The sequence below is a fragment of the Miniopterus schreibersii genome (genome assembly GCF_964146895.1).
Source record: "Miniopterus schreibersii genome assembly, chromosome: 4".
NCBI classification, from domain to species: Eukaryota; Metazoa; Chordata; class Mammalia; order Chiroptera; family Miniopteridae; genus Miniopterus; species Miniopterus schreibersii.
In genome coordinates this window covers 70,573,322-70,592,626 of record NC_138105.1, presented here as the reverse complement: position 1 = coordinate 70,592,626, position 19,305 = coordinate 70,573,322, and the positions used below count along the sequence as shown (strand labels likewise).

The 19,305-nt window shown below is 39.3% G+C and overlaps 1 protein-coding gene across 1 annotated transcript in view; it reads right to left on the bottom strand.

Annotated features, from left to right (window-relative positions):
- ADGRE3 (adhesion G protein-coupled receptor E3) overlaps positions 1-17,067 on the bottom strand; it is a 39,917-nt gene extending 22,850 nt beyond the window's left edge. The window contains exons 1-5 of the mRNA XM_081135469.1: positions 16,975-17,067; positions 13,839-13,889; positions 11,432-11,554; positions 7,159-7,196; positions 2,805-2,988 (exon numbers count right to left, since the gene is read on the bottom strand). Coding sequence (XP_080991595.1) covers positions 2,805-2,988; positions 7,159-7,196; positions 11,432-11,554; positions 13,839-13,889; positions 16,975-16,999 — 421 coding nt within the window. The 5' untranslated portion in view covers positions 17,000-17,067. The remainder of the gene's footprint in view (positions 1-2,804; positions 2,989-7,158; positions 7,197-11,431; positions 11,555-13,838; positions 13,890-16,974) is intronic.
- Positions 17,068-19,305: the final 2,238 nt, after the last annotated feature.

Sequence of the window (19,305 nt, the reverse complement as noted above, 5' to 3'; positions counted from 1 at the left end):
AGCAAGAGAAAAGTAGTTAGTTACCTACAGGGAGCTCCCATAAGACTCTCAGCAGAATTCTCAACAGAAACTTTGCAGGCCAGACGGATTGGCTAGAAATATTTAAAGTGATGACAAGCAAAGACCTACAACCAAGATTACTCTACCCAGCAAAGCTATCATTTAGAATAGAAGAAGAGATAAAGAGCTCCCAAGACAAGGAAATGCTAAAGGAGTTCATCACCACCAAACCAGTATTATATGAAATGTTAAAAAGTCTTTTTTAAGAAGAAAAAGAAGAGATAAAGAATATGAACAATAAATGGCATAAATATGTATCTATCAACAATTGAATCTAAAAAAACAAAACAAATGAACAAGCAGAACAGAAACAGACTCATAGATACAGAGAAAATTTTGAGTGAAAAAGGTGAAGGGATTAAGAAGTAAAAATTGGTAGTAACAGAATAGTCATGGGGATGTAAAGTATAGCATAGGGAATATAGTCAATAATATTCTAATAACTATGTATGGTGTCAGACGGGTATGATATTTATTGGCCTGATCACTTAGTGTATTGTATAATGTCTAATCACTGAGGTGTACACCTGAAAGTAATATTGTATGTCAATTGTAATTGAACAATAAAAATGATTTAAAAAAAGAAATTTGGGATTGGGGGGGCCGTGAGAGAGAGAAAAAAAGAAATTAGGTAAGACTCTGTGTACTGAAATCAGGTTATTAAATAACATTCTCTAGTACAACCATTTATAGAAATTTATTCTCAGAACTATCATGGGTGAGAAGGAAGATTTAACTACAAGAAAGTTCGTAGTGGCACAGATGATGATGATGGTGAAAAATGGGAAATGATCTAAATGTTTAACAAGAAGGAGTTGATTAAATAATTGATGGCTTATCTTTATAATGGGAAACCATGCTTCTGATAAAGATGAAATCATGGAAGAACTGCATTGAAGAAGCAAGCTCATAGAAATATTTAGCTTAAAAAGAAGACTGGCTGTGTGGGTTGGAAATTGTTGAAGCTGGGTGATGGATGCAGCAGGGTTTTTATTTGGTCTCCTTTTGTATATGTTAAAAAAGTTAAAAAAGGCAAGCAACAAAATAGCATAACAAAATAACCAAGAATGATACTATTATAGGAATATGAAAAAAGAATACTATTTAAACAAAATTTTGTAATAAGGGATGGAAAATAGAATAATCAAAATTGTAGTTACCAGCCCTTTTTCTAAGTGTATTATGCGCTATTATTATCCCATTTTATAGATGAAGAGACTGAAGCTCACTGAGGTGAGGGCACTGGTTACCGATCAAGCAATTAGAACCTGGCCTAATCAGGAGAGATGAGAGTTACTTGCAATTTGGAAAATGTTTTAATTTAGAATGAAAGTGTCCAGATTCCAGTTTCCCAAGATGGTTAGGCACTAGATTTTATTTTATCTTTTGAATTTACTTTCATTCATTATTATTTTTATAGAGCATAAAGTATTTTATCAGCCAAGTTGGTAAAAGAAAAATGGTTAGTTAGGCATACGCCAATCCTTCGCTATCCCTGAGCTGAATAAAAGCACAGCAAGCATTTCTGGAGGCCAATATAGTGATGTGCATCAAAAGTCTAACATGTTTTCTTCCCTTGACCTAACAACTCCTCCTTTATGAATTTATCCTAAGAAAATATCAAACAAATACATGCATACATTTTTAGTGGTCTATATCACAGGGTCATTTGGCAAAACCCCACATTTCCCAGAATAGGAAAATAAATTATGGCACACTCATACAGTGCAACTGTATAAACCGCTGAAGACAATAGGTAATGATGTTGTATATAGTTTTCATGGAAAGATGTTAGTGGGATGAGTGAAAAAGCAGGTTGTGCAACCGTATGTAAAAGATAACATATACAACAAATACAGGATGTCCCCCAAAATGTATATGCACTTTAACAGCTGAGAGCTCAATTTTGAAAATTAAATGTGTTTTAATATACACTGCCTTTATGATTATTTAAAGTGTGTGTATACATTTTTTTGGGATACCCTATATGTGTCTCTTTATCAAACATATGCCTAACTAGGTGTAGGGTTGGAAGAGTGGGCTATGGGCAGATTTGGCTTCTCTAAATTTAGTTTTGTTTATGTGTTTTTCCTAATTAAAAAATTAATACTTGGATTTGCTATATTTTATTTTAAAAAATAAAAATTGTGTATATTTAAGGTATATAACATGACTTTACACACATATACATAGTGAAATGATGACCATAGTCAAGCTAATTAATGTGTCATTTCACATGGTTATATAATATGTATGACAAGTGCAATAGGATTTTCATTTTTAAAATATGTTGTAAGATGTTCCTTCCACATGTGCTATTAGGTTATGTAGGCACTAGATTAAAAAAATACTCTTAAACTCAAATCCCAGGCCTGGGATTGGAAACCACTGACAATGGTTTTTTTAAACAGCTCCATGGAGGTGTAATTGATTATACATCAAAGTGTATCAATTTGATGAGTTTTATTGGTGTATACGCCTGTAAAACCACCACCACAATCAAGGTAGTGAGCATCTCCATGCCCCCCAAGTTTCCCCAAATTATCTCATGCCCCCTTTTCTTCCCTCCACCCTCCCCTCCCTGTCACTATAGATTAGTTTGCATTTTCCAGCATTTTATATAATGGACTCATGCAATGTATTTATTTATTTTTCTAATTGCTTAATCCAGCTCCCTCTCCTTCCCTCCCTCAGCCAGTTCCGTGTGTATTAGGCCTTATTGTCTCCTTACCCACAGTACTTACCCACAGTACTACTTTGAATTTTCTGGATTTCTTGGTCTGGGGATTTCAAGGCAGATCCTAAGACATCCAATTCCAGAGTCTGGAGAATAGATGTGGCCTTGGATGCGACTTTACTCTTCTCTCCCGATCCCCATAGAGACTTGTTGGTGAGGAGTGACTCAAAATGCTCAAGAACCCGTTGTAGCTTTAAAGATATAAATAATAACAATAATCATCATAATCTACTGTAATAAGTCCCCACAACCTCAAGGGACAGTAGAAAACAAGAGAAAGCAGGTTCTGGAGTCAGAAGACCCAGTTCAAATCCTGACTCCACCATTCACTGGCTCTGCAACCTTGGGAAAGTCACTCAATCACTCTGTGCCTCAGTTTCCCCACCTTAGGATGGGGACAGTAATAGGACCCTATAGAGTTTTTGGCAAGATTAAATGAGTTAAGAGAAGCTATGTGTCTGTGCCTGATAAATACAGGACAAGGGTTAATTATTAGGAACCTCTTTTACCAACAGGGAAGTGGTAAGTTTGCTAGAAATAGAGCAGTGTGGTTCTCAGCTTGGGCAATTTTGACCCCCTGCGGACATTTGGTAAAGTCTGGAGGCATTTGTGATTGTCACCACTGAGGGGTGCTCCTGGTATCCAGTGGGTGGAGGCCAGAGATGTTTCTCCACATCCTCTAATGCACAGGATAACACCCCAGGTCCAAGAATAACCCAATCTCGAATATTATAACATTATAATGTTATACAAAGAGAAATTCTGAGGCAGACATAGCTCAGAAGGTACTCTAAATGGCCTTTTTTATTTTTAAAAATTAAGCTTATTGGGGCAACATTGATTAATAAAATTATGTTTCAAGTGTACAATTCTATGATGCATCATCTGTATTTTGCATTGTGTGCCCACCATTTAAAGTCAAATCTCCTTCCGTCATCATATACTCAACCCCCTCTACCTTTGACTACCCCCTCATGCCCCTAATTGGCCTTTTAAAACCAAGACATTTGTCTATGAAGGATAGGAAAGAGATGGACCAGAGGCTGAAGAATGGGCCAAGGTGAAGGTTTAAAAATGGAAACATAGTTGAGTTAAAAGACTGTTTTTGTGTTGATTCCCACATCCTTGTACTCAAAGTGTGGTCCTTGGACCATCAGGGTTAGCATCACCTGGGAGCCTGATAGCAATGCAGACTCTTGGTGTACTAAATCCCCACCTGCACTTTAACAAGCTCCCCGAGGAATTTGTGCATCTGTTAAAGTAGTAGACATTAAGTCCCATCAGGATAGGGACTTTGTCTTGTTCACAGCTATTTCCCAGAACCTAGAACAGTTCTTGGCAAATAGTAGGTACTCAGTAAGTATACATGTACTGGATGAATGAATGCCCTGAAGAGGAAAATGCTATCACGCCAAAGAGCTATAAGCAGAGAGATACTTAAGGGCTGGAGGAATGTTCAGAACTGGGGTTCATATAAACCTTCCTAATGTTCTGCTCTTCCAGTCTGAGTCTTCATGGGAATTCTGAGCTGTCCCCCCTTCCTCAGCTGATACAGATCTATCTGTCTCCTCAAAATGACGGCTGAAGTTTTCTTGGTTTAAACCCGTTTGTACGGAGCAGGCATCAAAGTATTGGCCTTTCAGAATTGCCATTGCAGTAACTGACCCAGCACGATGACTTTGCACCTATCTTTTCCTGGCAGGGCATTTTTTTATTGAGGTGAAATTCACACAACATAAAATCCACCCTTATAAAGTATACAATTCAGTGGCATTTAGTACATTCATGACGTTATGCAACACCTCCTCTATCTAGTTCCAAGACATTTTCATCACCCCAAAAGAAAACTCATTAAGAAGTCACTCCCCATTTCCTCCTCCCCCAGCTCCTGACAACCACTAACCTGCTTTCTACTTTTATGAATTTGCCTATTCTTGACATTTTATATAAATGGAATCAGCCCTGGGTGTTGTCCTGTGCACCACAGGGTTGAGGGTTCGGTTCCCAGTTGGGGCACATGCTTGGGTTGTGGGCTAGATCCCCCCCCCCCCCGCCTAGGGGCAGGCAGGAGGCAGATGATCAATGTTTTGCTCTCACATCGATGCTTCTCTCTCTCACTCTACCTTTCTTTCTAAAAAATCAATAAAAATATTAAAAAAATAAAATCATACGTTGTATGACTTTTTGTGTTTGGTTTCTTTCACTCAGCATGTTTCAAGGTTCATCCACATTGTAACATGTATTAGAACTTCATTCCTTTTTATGGCTAATAACATTCCTCTGTATGGATGAATGACGTTCTGTTTGGATGAATGACATGTTGTTCCATTCATCTGTTGAACATTTGGGCCGTCTCCACCTTTTGGTCATTGTGAATAGTGCTGCTGTGAACATGGATGTGCGAATACCTGTTTGAGTCCCTGCTTTCAATTCTCTTGGGTATATTCAGAGAAGTGGAGTTGCTGGGGCATATAGTAATTCTGTTTAACTTTTTGAGGAACCTGGCAAAAAATTTTATAATGAAATATTCCTTTTAATTACATGCTTATTTATTACTTCCATGAACATTTGTTGAATTCTCTATGAGGGCTTGGTCTTATTCCTGCCCTCGAGCTCAGTCTATGGGGGTGACAGCATATCATGTAAATGTTGTCAGTCTGCTGGAGATCACGTGGATATCATGGAAGGAACATGTACTCTGGATCAGTCACCGTGCTAAGTACTCCACATATATAATTTCATCTAAACTTCCCATCTATCCAAGGAGGTGGGCACCATTATTAGCCTCATTTTACAGATGTGTAAATCAATTCTTGTAGCGTGTGATGGTTAGTTTTATGTGTCAATTTGACAAGGTCAAGGAGTGCACAGATATTTGGTCAAGCCTCATTTTAGGTTTCTCTGGATGAAATTAACATTTGAATGGGTAGACACAGGAAAGTGGATTGCCTTCCCTCATGTGAGTAGGCCTTATCTAGTCAGTTAGGGGCCTGAATAGAAAAAAATTTTTAAGTAAGAGGGAATTTTCTCCTGCCAAACTACCTAACTGCCTTGAGCTAGGACATTGATTTATTTTTATTTTTTTATCTTCAGACTTGAACTGAAACATCAGCTCTTCCTATGTTTCAAGCCTCCAGGGTTTCTGCTCTCCTGGTTCTCAGGTCCCTGGAACACTATCATCAGCTCTCCTGGGTCTCCAGTTTGCCAGCTGCAGATCTTGGGACCTGTCACCCTGTACTCCAGACAACTTGCCCTAGACTCCCTCTCCCTACTGGTAGCAATGCAACATTGCAGCAACCCAGCTATGACCAGGCAGTTGAGGACAAGATGCCAAGGGATGGTGGAGCAATAGTATGAAAAGAACTTGGGCACCCTTAATGGCCTCACAGAGTGGAATCCTTTCACCAGCCTAGAATGTTAACTTCTGGACTGTTAACTCAGAAAGTAATAAAGATCTGTCTTTTAAAAGTCATTGACTATTTGGGCCTCTGTTGCAGTAGCTCAGCATACTCTAATATAGTCTTGCTTAGTCTGTCTTTCTTGGTCTGGGATAGATCCTATCTTTAGGGGGCAGCACACACACACACACACACACACACACGCTCTATCTATCATCTATCTATCTATCTATCTATCTATCTATCTATCTATCTATCTATCTATCTATCATCTATCTATCTATCATCTATCTATCATCTATCTACCTACCATCTATCTATCTCCATCATCATCTAATCTATCTCTATAGTGAGAAATATAGTGACATATGTATAGAGTGATAAATATGGTGATATACAGTTGACCCTTGAACAACATGGTTTGAAGTGAATGGGTCTACTTATATGTGAAATTTTTTCAATAAATACCATAAATGTATTTTCTCTTCCTTATGAATTTCTTAATAACATTTTCTTTTTTCTAGCTTAATTTGTAAGAATACAGTATATGATACATATAACATACAAAATATGTCTTAATCAACTATTTATGTTATCAGGAAGGCTTCCAGTCAACAGTAGCCTATTAGTAGCTAAGTTTTTGGGGGAGTCAAAGTTATACGTGGATTTTCGACTGCATGGGGGTGGCAGTGTCCCTATGCTGTTCAAGGGTCAACTATAATATATATCATAGTTATATATAATATAAATTATCTAACATTATATTATATTGTAATGAACTTATATTATAATTAACATACATTATATATGAAAATATATTATATATCATGTATATAATGTATCAATATATGATATACAATATGTAGTACACATATAATATATAGTACCCATCTTCATTTGCTAATTTTGGGCTTTGAAAATATTTGTTACCTGACTAGGTCCCAGGACTCAGCTTCCACTCACCTCTTTACTGCCTTTAGTTGTGGTTGAGGAGGTGAGCTCTGCAAAAGACACCATGGGAAGTTACTGTTGGAACTGAGAGTGAAAGGATGGAGAGTGGGTAGGTAAGGTGAGTAACTTGAATGTAGAATGTCTGAAGTCAAACTAATTATTTTCATTGACAAACTTCTATGCTCTTTGGGAGATCAGAGTCCAAGTTCCTTGTTACGATGCAGAGCAGTGTTTTCCCACTGGGGGTAATTTTGTCCCCAGGGGACACTGGCAATGGCTGGAGACATTTTTGGTGGTTACAGTTTGGGGCAGGGATGCTACTGGCATCTGATGGGTGGAGGCCTGGGATGTACAGGACAGCTCCCAACCATAAAGAGTTATTGGATCTCAATGCCAATACTGCTGTGATAGAGATACCCTGGCATAGAGGAAGCAGAAAAATGTAAACTCCAAATTCTTTAATTCAGACATGGCTGGACATTATAGCTGAAATGGCTGAGGAAACAGAAAATTAAATACCTCAGGTTTTAAACTTCAGCCTGGCTGGGAATTAGAACAGAAACAGGAGTGTCCATTTTTGGTTATCAGCTGTTAATGAATGGGACCTTGTGTGCTGTTTATTGTGCATTATGAGGACAACCATCTCTGTTTTAGAAAGATGAGAAAAGGCTAGCAAATGTTTATATACCTGTTACCACCAAACTGAGGTTAAATCTATTCCTAGACAGAGACCTATGCACAGAGAGAATCTTATATTCTTTGAACAGAAAATATGCATTTAAAAAATATGTTTTTATTTATTTTTAGAGAGAGAGAAAGGGAGAGGGAGAGAGAGATAGAAACATCAATGAGAGAGAAACATCAATTGGCTGCTTCCTGCACTACCCTTACTGGGGATTGAGCCTGCAAACCAGGCACTTGACCTGACCAAGAATCAAACTGGTAACCTCTTGGTGCATAGATTGATGCTCAACCACTGAACAACACCGGTCTGCAGAAAATATGCTTTTTTTTGTTTTTGTTTTTGTTTAAAATATTACAGATGTCCCTTTTTCTCCCCAATGACCCATTCCACCCCGTCCCACTCCCCTCCCCAGTCCCTTTCCACACCATTGTCCCTGTCCTTGGGTTGTGCATATATGCACATAAATTCTTTGGTTAATCTCTCCCCCTCCACCCACCTGCCCTCCTCTGAAAATATACATTTTAATAAACTCAATCATATGCTTTTGCAAAGAAACTTCTAATAAAGTTTTAAAAAGTAGAAAATCTTAGCCATTAGTTTAAAATCTCTAATAAATTTAAAAAAATTAAACGTGATTCCTTTATTTTCTAATACAATGAGGATCATATAAAAATGAATAATTGTAACAAACAATTGTTTCTTAGATATGACATCAAAGCACAAGCAACAAAAGAGAAAATAGATACATTGGGCTTCATTAAAAAAGCCAAACCAACAACACTTTTGTGCTTCAAGGGACACTATCAAGAAAGTGAAAAGAAAACCCACAGATGGGAGGAAATATTTGCCAATCGGATATCTGGTAAAGGACTAGCATTCAGAATATATAAAGAACTACAACTCAGTAACAAGAAAAGAATACAAATAACCTAATTAAAAATGGGTAAATAATTTGATAGACATTTCTTTTTTTTAAAATGGAAGGTTTTTTTTAAAAAATTGATTTTTATAGAGAGACAAAGGGAGAGAGAGAATCAGCGATATGAGAGTGAAACATTGCTCAGCTCCCTTCAGCTACCAACCCCCAGGGATTGAACCGGCAACCTTTTAGTGTGTGGGACAACACTCATCCAACTGAGCCACACTGACCAGGGGTGATAGACACTTCTTCAAAGAAGATAGAAAGCATGTGAAAAGATTCTCAACAGCATTAGTCACTAGGGAAATGCAATCAACTACAATGTGATATTGCTTCATACCCACAAGATAGACTATAATAAAAACAGACAGACCATAAATTGCTGGGAAGGATGTGGGGAAATTGGAACTCTCATACACTGCTGGTGGAAATGTAAAATGGCACAACCACTTTGAAACACAGTTCACAAGTTCTCAAAAAGTTAAGCACAGTGATCATATGACACATTAATTCCACTCCTAAGTATCTACCCCAAAGAACCAAAAACAGGTGTTCAGACAAAAACTTGTACATAATATTCACTGACTTCATAATAGTCCTAAACTGGAAACAACCCAAATGTCCATCAATTGATGAACAGGTAAGTAAAATGTGATATATTTATATAATGGATATTATTCAGCCATAAAAAGGAATGAATTACTGATACCTACTGCAACAAGGATGAACTTTGAAAACATTATGCTGAGTGAGAGAAACCAGACACAGATGAACACATATTATGTAGTTCCATTTATGTGAAATGTCCAGAATAGGCAAATCCATGGAGACAAAAAACAGATTAGTGTTTTCCAAGGTCTAGGGGGAGGAGTAAATGAGGAGTCACTGCTAATGAGTTTGGGTTTCTTTTTGAGATAGTGAAACGTTCTGGAATTAGATAGTAGTAATGGTACACAATTTTGGAATATATCAAAACCTATTAAATAATATATTTTAAAAGTGTGAATTTTATGATATATGAATTAAATCTCAATAAAGTATGATGGTGGCTTTACAGGACTGGTCCCCAACGATGTCTCCAACCAATGTCCCTATCGCTTACCAGGCTATGGATACACTGACTTGATTTCTTTTTCTGGAACCAGCTAGACATATTTCAATCCAAAGATCTTTGTACTTGTGATTGCCTTTGCTAAGTTTTCTTGACTACCACTTCCATTCTCTACAATCTACGTAGTGAGGTAATATGTTGACATTAACTTATCATAATAACAGTTCTTAAAGCAGAAGTTTCAGCATTGGCACCAACTGGGGTTGACACCACATTGCCAAGTGAGGAACCAGCCCAGGTGCAATATTTGCAAAGGAGGAGGTGTTTAGAATCTGGTCATATGACTTTATATCCTCACTCATATCGAGGGTGTGAAGGATCAGGAGTTGACAAGTAAGAAAGGGAAGACTTATTTGGAGAGAGCTGATGCTGTGCTGTGAGCCCCTCCACTCCCGCCCAAGAGGAGAGATGTGTGTGGGTCCTTTCCTCTTCATCTTACTCCAAGAGAGAAAGGGATTTTAAGGAGTTCATTTGGCTAATTATATATTGCCTATATTTTGTCGGGACCCAGTTGATTGGTGCCTATTTCCCCCTAAAAAACCTGAAAGGTGAGCCATTGGCTTGCATTGGGCAGAGAAGGGATATCTACTCCACCTGCACACCCCAAGTTTCTTGGGCAAAGGTGGGTGAATATTTCCCAAGAACTAGGCATGGGTCAGGTGTGAGTGATTTGTGGTGTGCAGTTGCTTAGGTCCTGTCCAAGATGGTCACCTGGAGTGGCAAGTGGACTTTAGCAGGAAGAAGCTGGAGGAATTGCAGGATTCCTCCAGGATGAGGAAGGTGTAGAGAGGAATTTGCTGTTATCAAGGAAATTTCAGGGCAGTGACTGAGTAAGAGGGGAATTATCTTCATACAACCCACAAAGGTTCTCGTGAGAGAAAGTGTTATAACTCAGGAACATAGAGGCTAAATGGCAACAATAGCATCAGCCAAGTAGAGACTTTTCTGCTTCCTTTTCAGATTTCTTCTGGATTCCAAATGTAGCAAGATGGGGCAGAGAAGAGTAGAGGTGTTAGGTGGGAAAGAGGACTGACTGCAGGTTTCCAGCCAGCAGGGAGCTCGAACTAGGGGAAGGAAACAAGCCAATATTAACTCAAGTCTGGAGTACTTATTCTTCTATAAGGTTGGACCTTTTAATTATTGAGTTGAGACTGCATTTTGCATCTTAGAGGACCGCAGGAATTTATATTAGAAAAGTTTCTGCCTAAGCTTTGTTCTGTCTTTGCCATGACTTCTGTGCGTATTCTCTCTCCTTAACTTAAAAAACCCCCAAACCCAAGCATTTATACGATGCTTTATAATCCATGAAGCACTGTCACATTCATTATCTTACTCAATCCCCCTACCACCCTTGTGAAGTCAGCATGATCATCCCCAAGTTACAGAGGAGAGTCCTGAGACCCAGCCAGGCTCTGGAAGAGCCCCCTTTGCGGACTTCATGGGAGCGTTTCCTTCTTGGCGAAGGCTGAACGGTAGTGTTCGGCACCGCACATTCCTGTTACCTCCCCACAGCCCTTATGCTGTCTACCTTCCAGTTCCAGCTCTGGCGGTTTGAAAATTACACACTTACCTTGACATACCTCCAAGGGGAAAGTGAAGAATTCCTTCCCAGATTTGGAGACGTATCCTTTGTTGCAAGTACAGTACTTGTCCTTGACACAGTTAGCATTTTTGGGGCATTGAGGACAGGCACCTGCAGGAAGAAGAGAGGCGGGCCAGATTCACTGGGGTCAAAAACTCTCCAGTTATCATTTGGCTTTGTTGCTGAGTAGGGCCTCTCGAGGCTGAGGGAACCTGTACCTTTTTTCTTTTGTGAGATCTCAGTGCAGTAAAAAAAATTAGAGATACTATTTATATACCTTCCAAAGTGATCACTCCGATAGTACCCACCTGGTAGCACACATAGTTACAACAACTTCGTTGGCCATATTCCCCCATGCTGTACTTACATCCCCAGACTATTTTCTTTCTTTCAATTTTATTTAAAAAAATTATTATTATTATTTAACTTTATTTTTTTTAATTGTTGACAGTATTACAGATGTCCCCCATTTCCAGCTCCCACCCTTTGCCAGCCACCACCCAGCCCCTGCCCCATGCCGGGCCTTCACTGCACTATTGTCTGGGCCTGTGGGTTATGGATATATGCATATGAGTTCTTTGGTTAATCTCTTCCAGTTCCCTATCCCCTTGCCTCTGAGATCTGTCAGTGTATTCTGTGCATCCATGTCAGTTTATGTTTGTCAGTTTATTTTGTTCATTAATTCCACATATAAATGAGATCATGTGATACTTGTCTTTCTCTGACTGGCTAATTTCACTTAGCCTACTCACCTTCAGGTCCATCCATGCTGTCCTAAAGGGTAAGAGAGCCTTCTTTTTAACAGTTGCATAGTATTCTATGGTGTAAATGTCCCACAGCTTTTTTATCCCCTCATCTATTGATGGGCACTTGGGCTGTTTCCAGATCTTAGCTATTGTAAATTGTGCTGCTATGAACATAGGGGTGCATATATTCTTTCTTGTTGGTGTTTTGGGTTTCTTAGGATATATTCCTAGAAGTGAGATCACTGGGTCAAATGGCAGTTCCATTTTTAATTTTTTGAGGAAACTCCACACTGTTTTCCATAGTGGCTGCACCAGTCTGCATTCCCACCAACAGTGCACTAGGGCTCCCTTTTCTCCACACCCTCGCCAGCACTTGTTAGTAGATTTATTGATGACAGCTAACATTCAAAGAAGAACTAACACCTATCCTTCTCAAACTAGGTCCATCCATGTTGTCAGAAATGGAGAGATTTCATAAATGTCTGATCAATAAGTTGTATACCTGGAACTAATATAATATTGTATGTCAACTATAACTGAAAAATAAATTTAAAAAATCTAAAAAAATTAGAGACACCAAACCCAAGTTATAGAGGAGTGCATGATATGGGCCTGGGGTTGGCATTAAACAAATTAATCTTAACAGAAAATTTTCAATGCAACATACTGTGTCATTCTCAAGATCACTGCAGAATTTATAAAAGGGGAATGAGTTAGTTAAGACTTGGGACTCTGGGTTCAATTCTGGTTTCACCACTTAATAGCTATGTGTCTTTGCATAAGTATCTTAAACTCTCTGAACCTCAATTTCCTCAACTGTAAAATAAGTTATTGTGAGGAATGAATTAATACATACAAAGTGCTTTGGGCAGGGTCTGGTACATAATAAGTGTCAGTTATGATTATAAAAATTTGAATTTGGAAGATACCATGGGATGTATATTCTGTTAATGGTATATGTTATCTTTGTAACCCTAGGTATAACTTCATTTAGACAAAGATACACTAAATATTTTAATTTGAGACTCCTTGGGAATGAGTGGAAAGAATAAGGCTGGGGAAAAATTTTGAGCTTTGGGTCTAGTGAAGAGATTTGGGAGCTGTAAAGGGTTCATGGGGAGTGGGTGCTGGGAACACTACAGGGGACCACTATGCAGAGTTTGGCTACGCAGAATGCACCCTTTGTCTAAAAATGCAGAATCTCAGGCCCCACCATAGACCTACTGAATCATAATCTAGTGAGATCTGCAAGGATTTAAAGCTAACCTGAAATGATCTTGTTCTTTTTATGTTGACATGCTTATGATCAGAATGAAATGGTGACCATCATGCTGTTTCTTCCCACTTGAGTGTTTACTTCAAGAGACTTTGTTTTATTTATTGTTCTATCTCCACCTTGGGAACATTGGGGGTACTAAAAGCAAACAAATAGACTAATAAAAGTAAAATAAAAAGATAAAATATATCCAAATTTGATGAAATAATCAATTAAAAAAGAAACAACACAGGAGTAAGCCAGCTCAAGTTCTGTTCCCCAAACAAGCCTCTTTTCTCTAGCCTGTTGGAGGATGTGGATGGCCCCAGGTTCATTCTCGGGCCACATCCCTCCTGGTCTCCGACGATGGAAGACGCAGGCTTTGAGCACTCACCTTTGGCCTTCTGAATCATGACTATTGACAAACTCAGTAGAATGCAGAGTCCTGGAACAAGGAAGCAGAAGGGACAGACATGAAATTAATGAGAAAAGATCTCAAGAAATTCTCCAAGGCTGTGTATCAGTTATCTATTACTGCAAAACAAACCATCACAAAATGTAGCAGCTTAAAACAACAACATTCATTTTATTATCTCTAATTTTATTATGATATCTGTGGGCCCAGAATCTGGGAAGAACTTAGCTGGGTAGTTCTGGCTCAGGGTTTCTTATATTGTTGCAGTTAGACAGTGGCTGGGACTGGAGTGGCTAGAAACTGGGCATTACTATCTCTTCCTGTGATTTCAGGGCCTGGGGTAGTTTGAGCTTACTTCCAACATGTTGACCTTGGTCAGGCTGCACAGGAATCAAAGTTTATCCCATCTCCACCAAACTAGTCCACCATCATCTACACCCATCATCCCACATACCCTTCCATTACTGGGAACCACTTTTTAATTTTTTAAATTTTATTTATTTATTTATTTATTTTAAAAAAACATATCTTTATTGATTTCAGAGAGAGGAAAGGAGAGGGAGAGAGAGAGATAGAAACATCAATGATGAGAGAGTCATCGATTGAGCCCACAACCCGGGCATGTGCCCTGACCGGGAATTGAACCCGGATCTCCTGGATCCTAGGTCGACACTCAACCGCTGAGCCACGCCCAGCCGGGCTGGGAACCACTTTTTTAAAGCTTTACTGAGGTATAATTGATATACAAAAATCACACACATTTAATGTATGCACCTTCATGAGTTTGGACATGCATATACCATATACCTATGACACCATTACTACAATCAAGGTCCTAAAGCATATCTATCACCTCCAAAAATTTCCTAGTGTTGTTTTGTGGTCTTCTTTCTTCTTTGGTAAGAACACTTACCATGAAATCTACCCTTTTAACATATTTTGACACACACAACACTGCAACGTTAACTCTAGGTACTATGTTTTACAGTGAATCTCTAGGACTTATTCATCTTATATAAGGAAAACTTTATAAACAGAAAAACAACTCCTCATTCCCCCCTCCCCCTGGCCTCTGGAAACCACCATTTCATTTTCTACTTCTATGAGTTTGACTACTTTCGATACTTTCTATAAGTAGAATCATGAATTATTTGTCCTTCTGTGTCTTGCTTATTTCACTTAGCATAATGTCCTCCAGGTTCATCTATATTGTCACAAATGGCAGGTCTGCCTTCTTTTTAAAGGCTGGATAATACTTAATTGTATGTATATACTTTGTATGTATACTTTGTATGTATTCTTTACCCATTCATTGGCAGGACCCACTTTCTTAGGGGTAACCAAAGGTGCAAATAAGGTTACCAGTCACCAGAGCTAAATTTTAACCAGTGCACACTAAAAGAACTATGTTGGTGGTTCATACTGAAACACTTCCACAGTAGTCATGGCCAGAACCAGGTTCCAACTAGTAAAAGATATCGCTGAAAAGTATTTCCCAGTTCCTAAAACTCAGGCAGTCTGGGCCCTGTCACATTTCCTCAAGGCTAGACTTTAGGGTCTCCTCCCAGCCCCACCAGCAACACCACTCTCAATGGTATGTTCATGTACTTAGAGTTTCCGAAAAGTCATCAGTATGCTGGAATCCCAGAGTTCTCAGTCTTTAGAAATCATCCACTGACTTTTGTTGTTGTTGAGGAAACAGGTCCTCAGTTTCAATTTGCTCAGACATCAGTTGCGCAAATTTGGACATTGCCATCTTCTGAGGTTGGGGTAATAACATAAATGAGTAAATGCATAAAGTCTGGCAGAAATCTTCCATAAATGCTAGCTTCCTCTATTATCATTTTATTTGCATGAGAATCCTTTCCTAATTCTTGACCTGATGCTGATTTTATTCCACTGCTTGTTCCATCCAGTGACGAGGCAGAGAGTTTATGGATAACCAAACTCACCAATAACCTATTTCAAAAGTGTCTAGGACTCTGTCTCCAGTTGGCCCCCAAACAGGAAATATATTGTTTGGGTTTCTCGCATTTACATTGCACACTCTCTCATTTAAATTTGATTCCACAGATATATAATACACATCTCTTCTATGTAAAATGTCGTGGGAGGGGCTACAAAGTTGAGGGGACATGACATTTGCTTTCAAGTAGTTTATATTATTTTGATAGGATTTATGGTGTGTCACTCCCTCTGCAAATAAATAACTGTGAGACTTTAAGCAAGTCTATAACCTTCCCATGATGCCATCTCACATCTGTTATATGAAGATGCTGTGTGAAAATGAGTGTAAAACAATTTTAGCTTGATGCCAGGCTCAAGTAGGGGCATGATAAATGTAAGCTTTGGTTGATTTTGTGGCTGTCGATAGTTCTTTGACCTGGAGCCAGAAGGACGGACTGGATTTCAGAGTTGGGGAACTATATACAAAGAAGTTGTGGTTGAAGCCACAGAATCATGGTATTCCTTTAGGGAGAGGGAGTAGAAGGAGAGACGAAGACCCCAAGCAGAATCCTGTGGAAAGAGCATTATAGCAAAGATCTGAGCCAGATGGCTGGGGTAGAATCCTGGCTCTGCCATTTGTATGTGGCTTTTGACAAGCAACATAACCTCTTTGTACCTCACTTTTCTCATCTGTATGATGGGGATAATAATAGTACTTGCCTCCCTCCTGGGTCTATTGAGAGGATTAAATGGGTTAATACATATAAGGAGCATAGTGAATGTTTAAAAATATTGGTTGTTATTAATAATATTCTTGGTACAGGAAAAGGAAAAGGGTTGGGGAAGAAAGACTAGCAAGAGGCAGAGAATGAGTTAGGGCAGCGCTAGGTCAAAGAAGTTATCAAGAAGGAGAGGATGTCAATTAGAAACCAAAACCTGTATAGAAGAAGATGAACAACTCATTGGATTGGACTGTAAGAAAGATTTTAGGGATATTTGGGAGCATAGTTTAAATAGAGTGGTGAGGTAGGAAACCATAATTTAAGAGAAAAGGAGACTGTTCAAAGCAAAACAGAGAAAAGAGAAGGAAAAGAGAGCTAATTGTTAAACTGAGAAGCTCCTGATAGGGGGTAGGTTTAGATACAGGCGTTGTCGAGGTTACACGTACCTGGAAGAAGTGATGGCCCCCGCATTTCTGCTTGCAGGTAATCCTTGCTGGCCAGTTCTGAAAGCTCTCTACTACCCTTTAAGCCACTTTTCCTGGGTCAGTAATCTTATGAGGATTGACATAAGTACCTATGGTCAACCGATTGAGGAATTTGTTCTTAGAAAAGTGAACTTCTCATTTTTCACCATCAGACCATGGTTCTCTTTTCTTACTTGTTTTTTTTCTATGAGCTGACTTAGGAAATTGTTCTCAGAAGAGCAAACTTCTCTTTTTTCACCATTAGATCCATGGTTCTGCTTTTTATTTTTTTAATCCTCCAAAGATGTTTAATCACCCAAAGATGTTTTTATTGATTCTAGAGAGAGAGGCAGGGAGAGGGAGAAAGAGAGAGAGAGAGAGAGAGAGAGAGAAACAATGATGTGAGAGAGAAACATCAATTAGTTGCTTCCCACGTCCGCCCCAAGAGAGGAATTTAGTCCTAGGTGTTTTTTTCTTGTTTTATTTTTCCTTCCGTTTTTCTTGCTTAGGCAACTGCGTGGGTGATCGTTATCACTCCCACAACCATCCCCACCATCTTCTTCACCATCACTATCACCAGCACTACTTCTACCATCTTCATCACCATCATCATCAGCAGCACCACCACCATCATCCTCACCACTGGAACTGCTTTTGCTAAGAATACCAACAACGTCCTTGATGCTATAACCTGTGAATATTTTTCAGTCTTAATTCAGTCTGCTCTCTTTCCGTGCCCTCCATGACATCATACTCTACTCATCTGCCTCCATTTCTCTTGCACACTTGCCCTGTCTTCTCTATTAGCCACTCCTCCATGACTTGATTTTAAATACTTACTCATGGCTCTATTTTCACTCTGCAATCTCTTTCTATATGATTTAGTACATTACCATGATTTTAATTATCACCTGTTGGCTGTGGAGGGGGGAAGCCCTTCCTTTTGTGATCCAGGCTATATATTCAACATATATTGATATAGCACCTCAAAATCAATTTGTCCAAAACGAAATTCTTTCTGTCCCCCCAAACCAGCTTTTTCTTCAATGTTCCCTTTCTCTGCAGCAAAGGAGCACTCCTGTTCTTTATCCTTAGTGGTCTTCTGGGGTTGGGGTGATTGTTGGGGGCAAGAGTTGTTCAAGAAAGACAGGCAGTGCCACCTAATGGTCAGGACAATGTTACTAAAGAGTGTTGGCTCTAGAGCCAGACTGCCTAGGTTCAAATCTTGGGTCTTTCACTTAATACTGTGTGACTTGGGGAAAGTTACTCAATTTCTTTGTCCCTCAGGCTTTTCTGACTTCGGACAACTTCATGCTGCTCTTTTCAGCCTCCAAGCCTTTGCATGTGTGGCACCCTCACCTGGAATTGCCCCCTTTCTTCCATTGCTCTGCCCTGGCCAGGTCCTTCAAGTGTGTGTTGTTCTGTATATCCTTACTTGACCCCAAATGTATATCCACTACAGCCCCAGTCTCCCACCTGGAGGTGGAGTTAGTATCTCCTCCCTCTATTCATATCACATTTAATCAAATGGAAGGAATGATCAGTTTTAAAGTACACCATTATTTTATGTACCAAACAAAGGAATATATAAAAAAATAAAATGGCAATAAATATGTACCTCTCAATAATCACTTTAAGTGCAAATGGCTTAAATACTTCAATCAAAAGATATAGGGTAGCTGAATGGATAAGAAAATGAGACCCATATAATATATATCCTCAGGGTTGTGATCTCCACTGATTGGTTGGATCTCCCACCAGGGAAGGGGATTATTAGTCATAGCACAGCTGGTCCTGAGGTCACCTATGGCATTGCTCTGCCTTGCCTTGCTTTTCTGGGCCTGGAGCTGAAACACAGCTGAGGCCTAGACGTTGTCTCTAGTTTGACCAAAACATTGTCTCTGTGGTCAACAGACCTGAGGCTTTGTTCCTAAGATTATTTGATGAGGTTCAGAACTTCATTGTTTTGAGGGCTTAATGCTTAAGGGAATAGTCATGCAAGGGCTTGTATGGGAGCTGTATGAGGCTATTCTCTGGCCCCCTTGTTCCTCCTAGAAAGAGGTCTACCACATATACTGAGGGGAGGAAGTGTCAGGGGAGGGTCTGTGTTGCCTGACAAGTGATATGAAAGGTCAGGGGGTCTAAACCACATGACCAGAGATATGCTAGGGGAGGAATGGTTGCCCTGGAGGTGAGGGCCCACTTTAGAATTCTCCCTTGCTAGGCACCCAGGGCTTTCCACTCCGGTGATCTTCCATACCTGGCTTATCATGCTTACTCTGCTCATGTCTGTCTAACTGCTTACTATAGCAT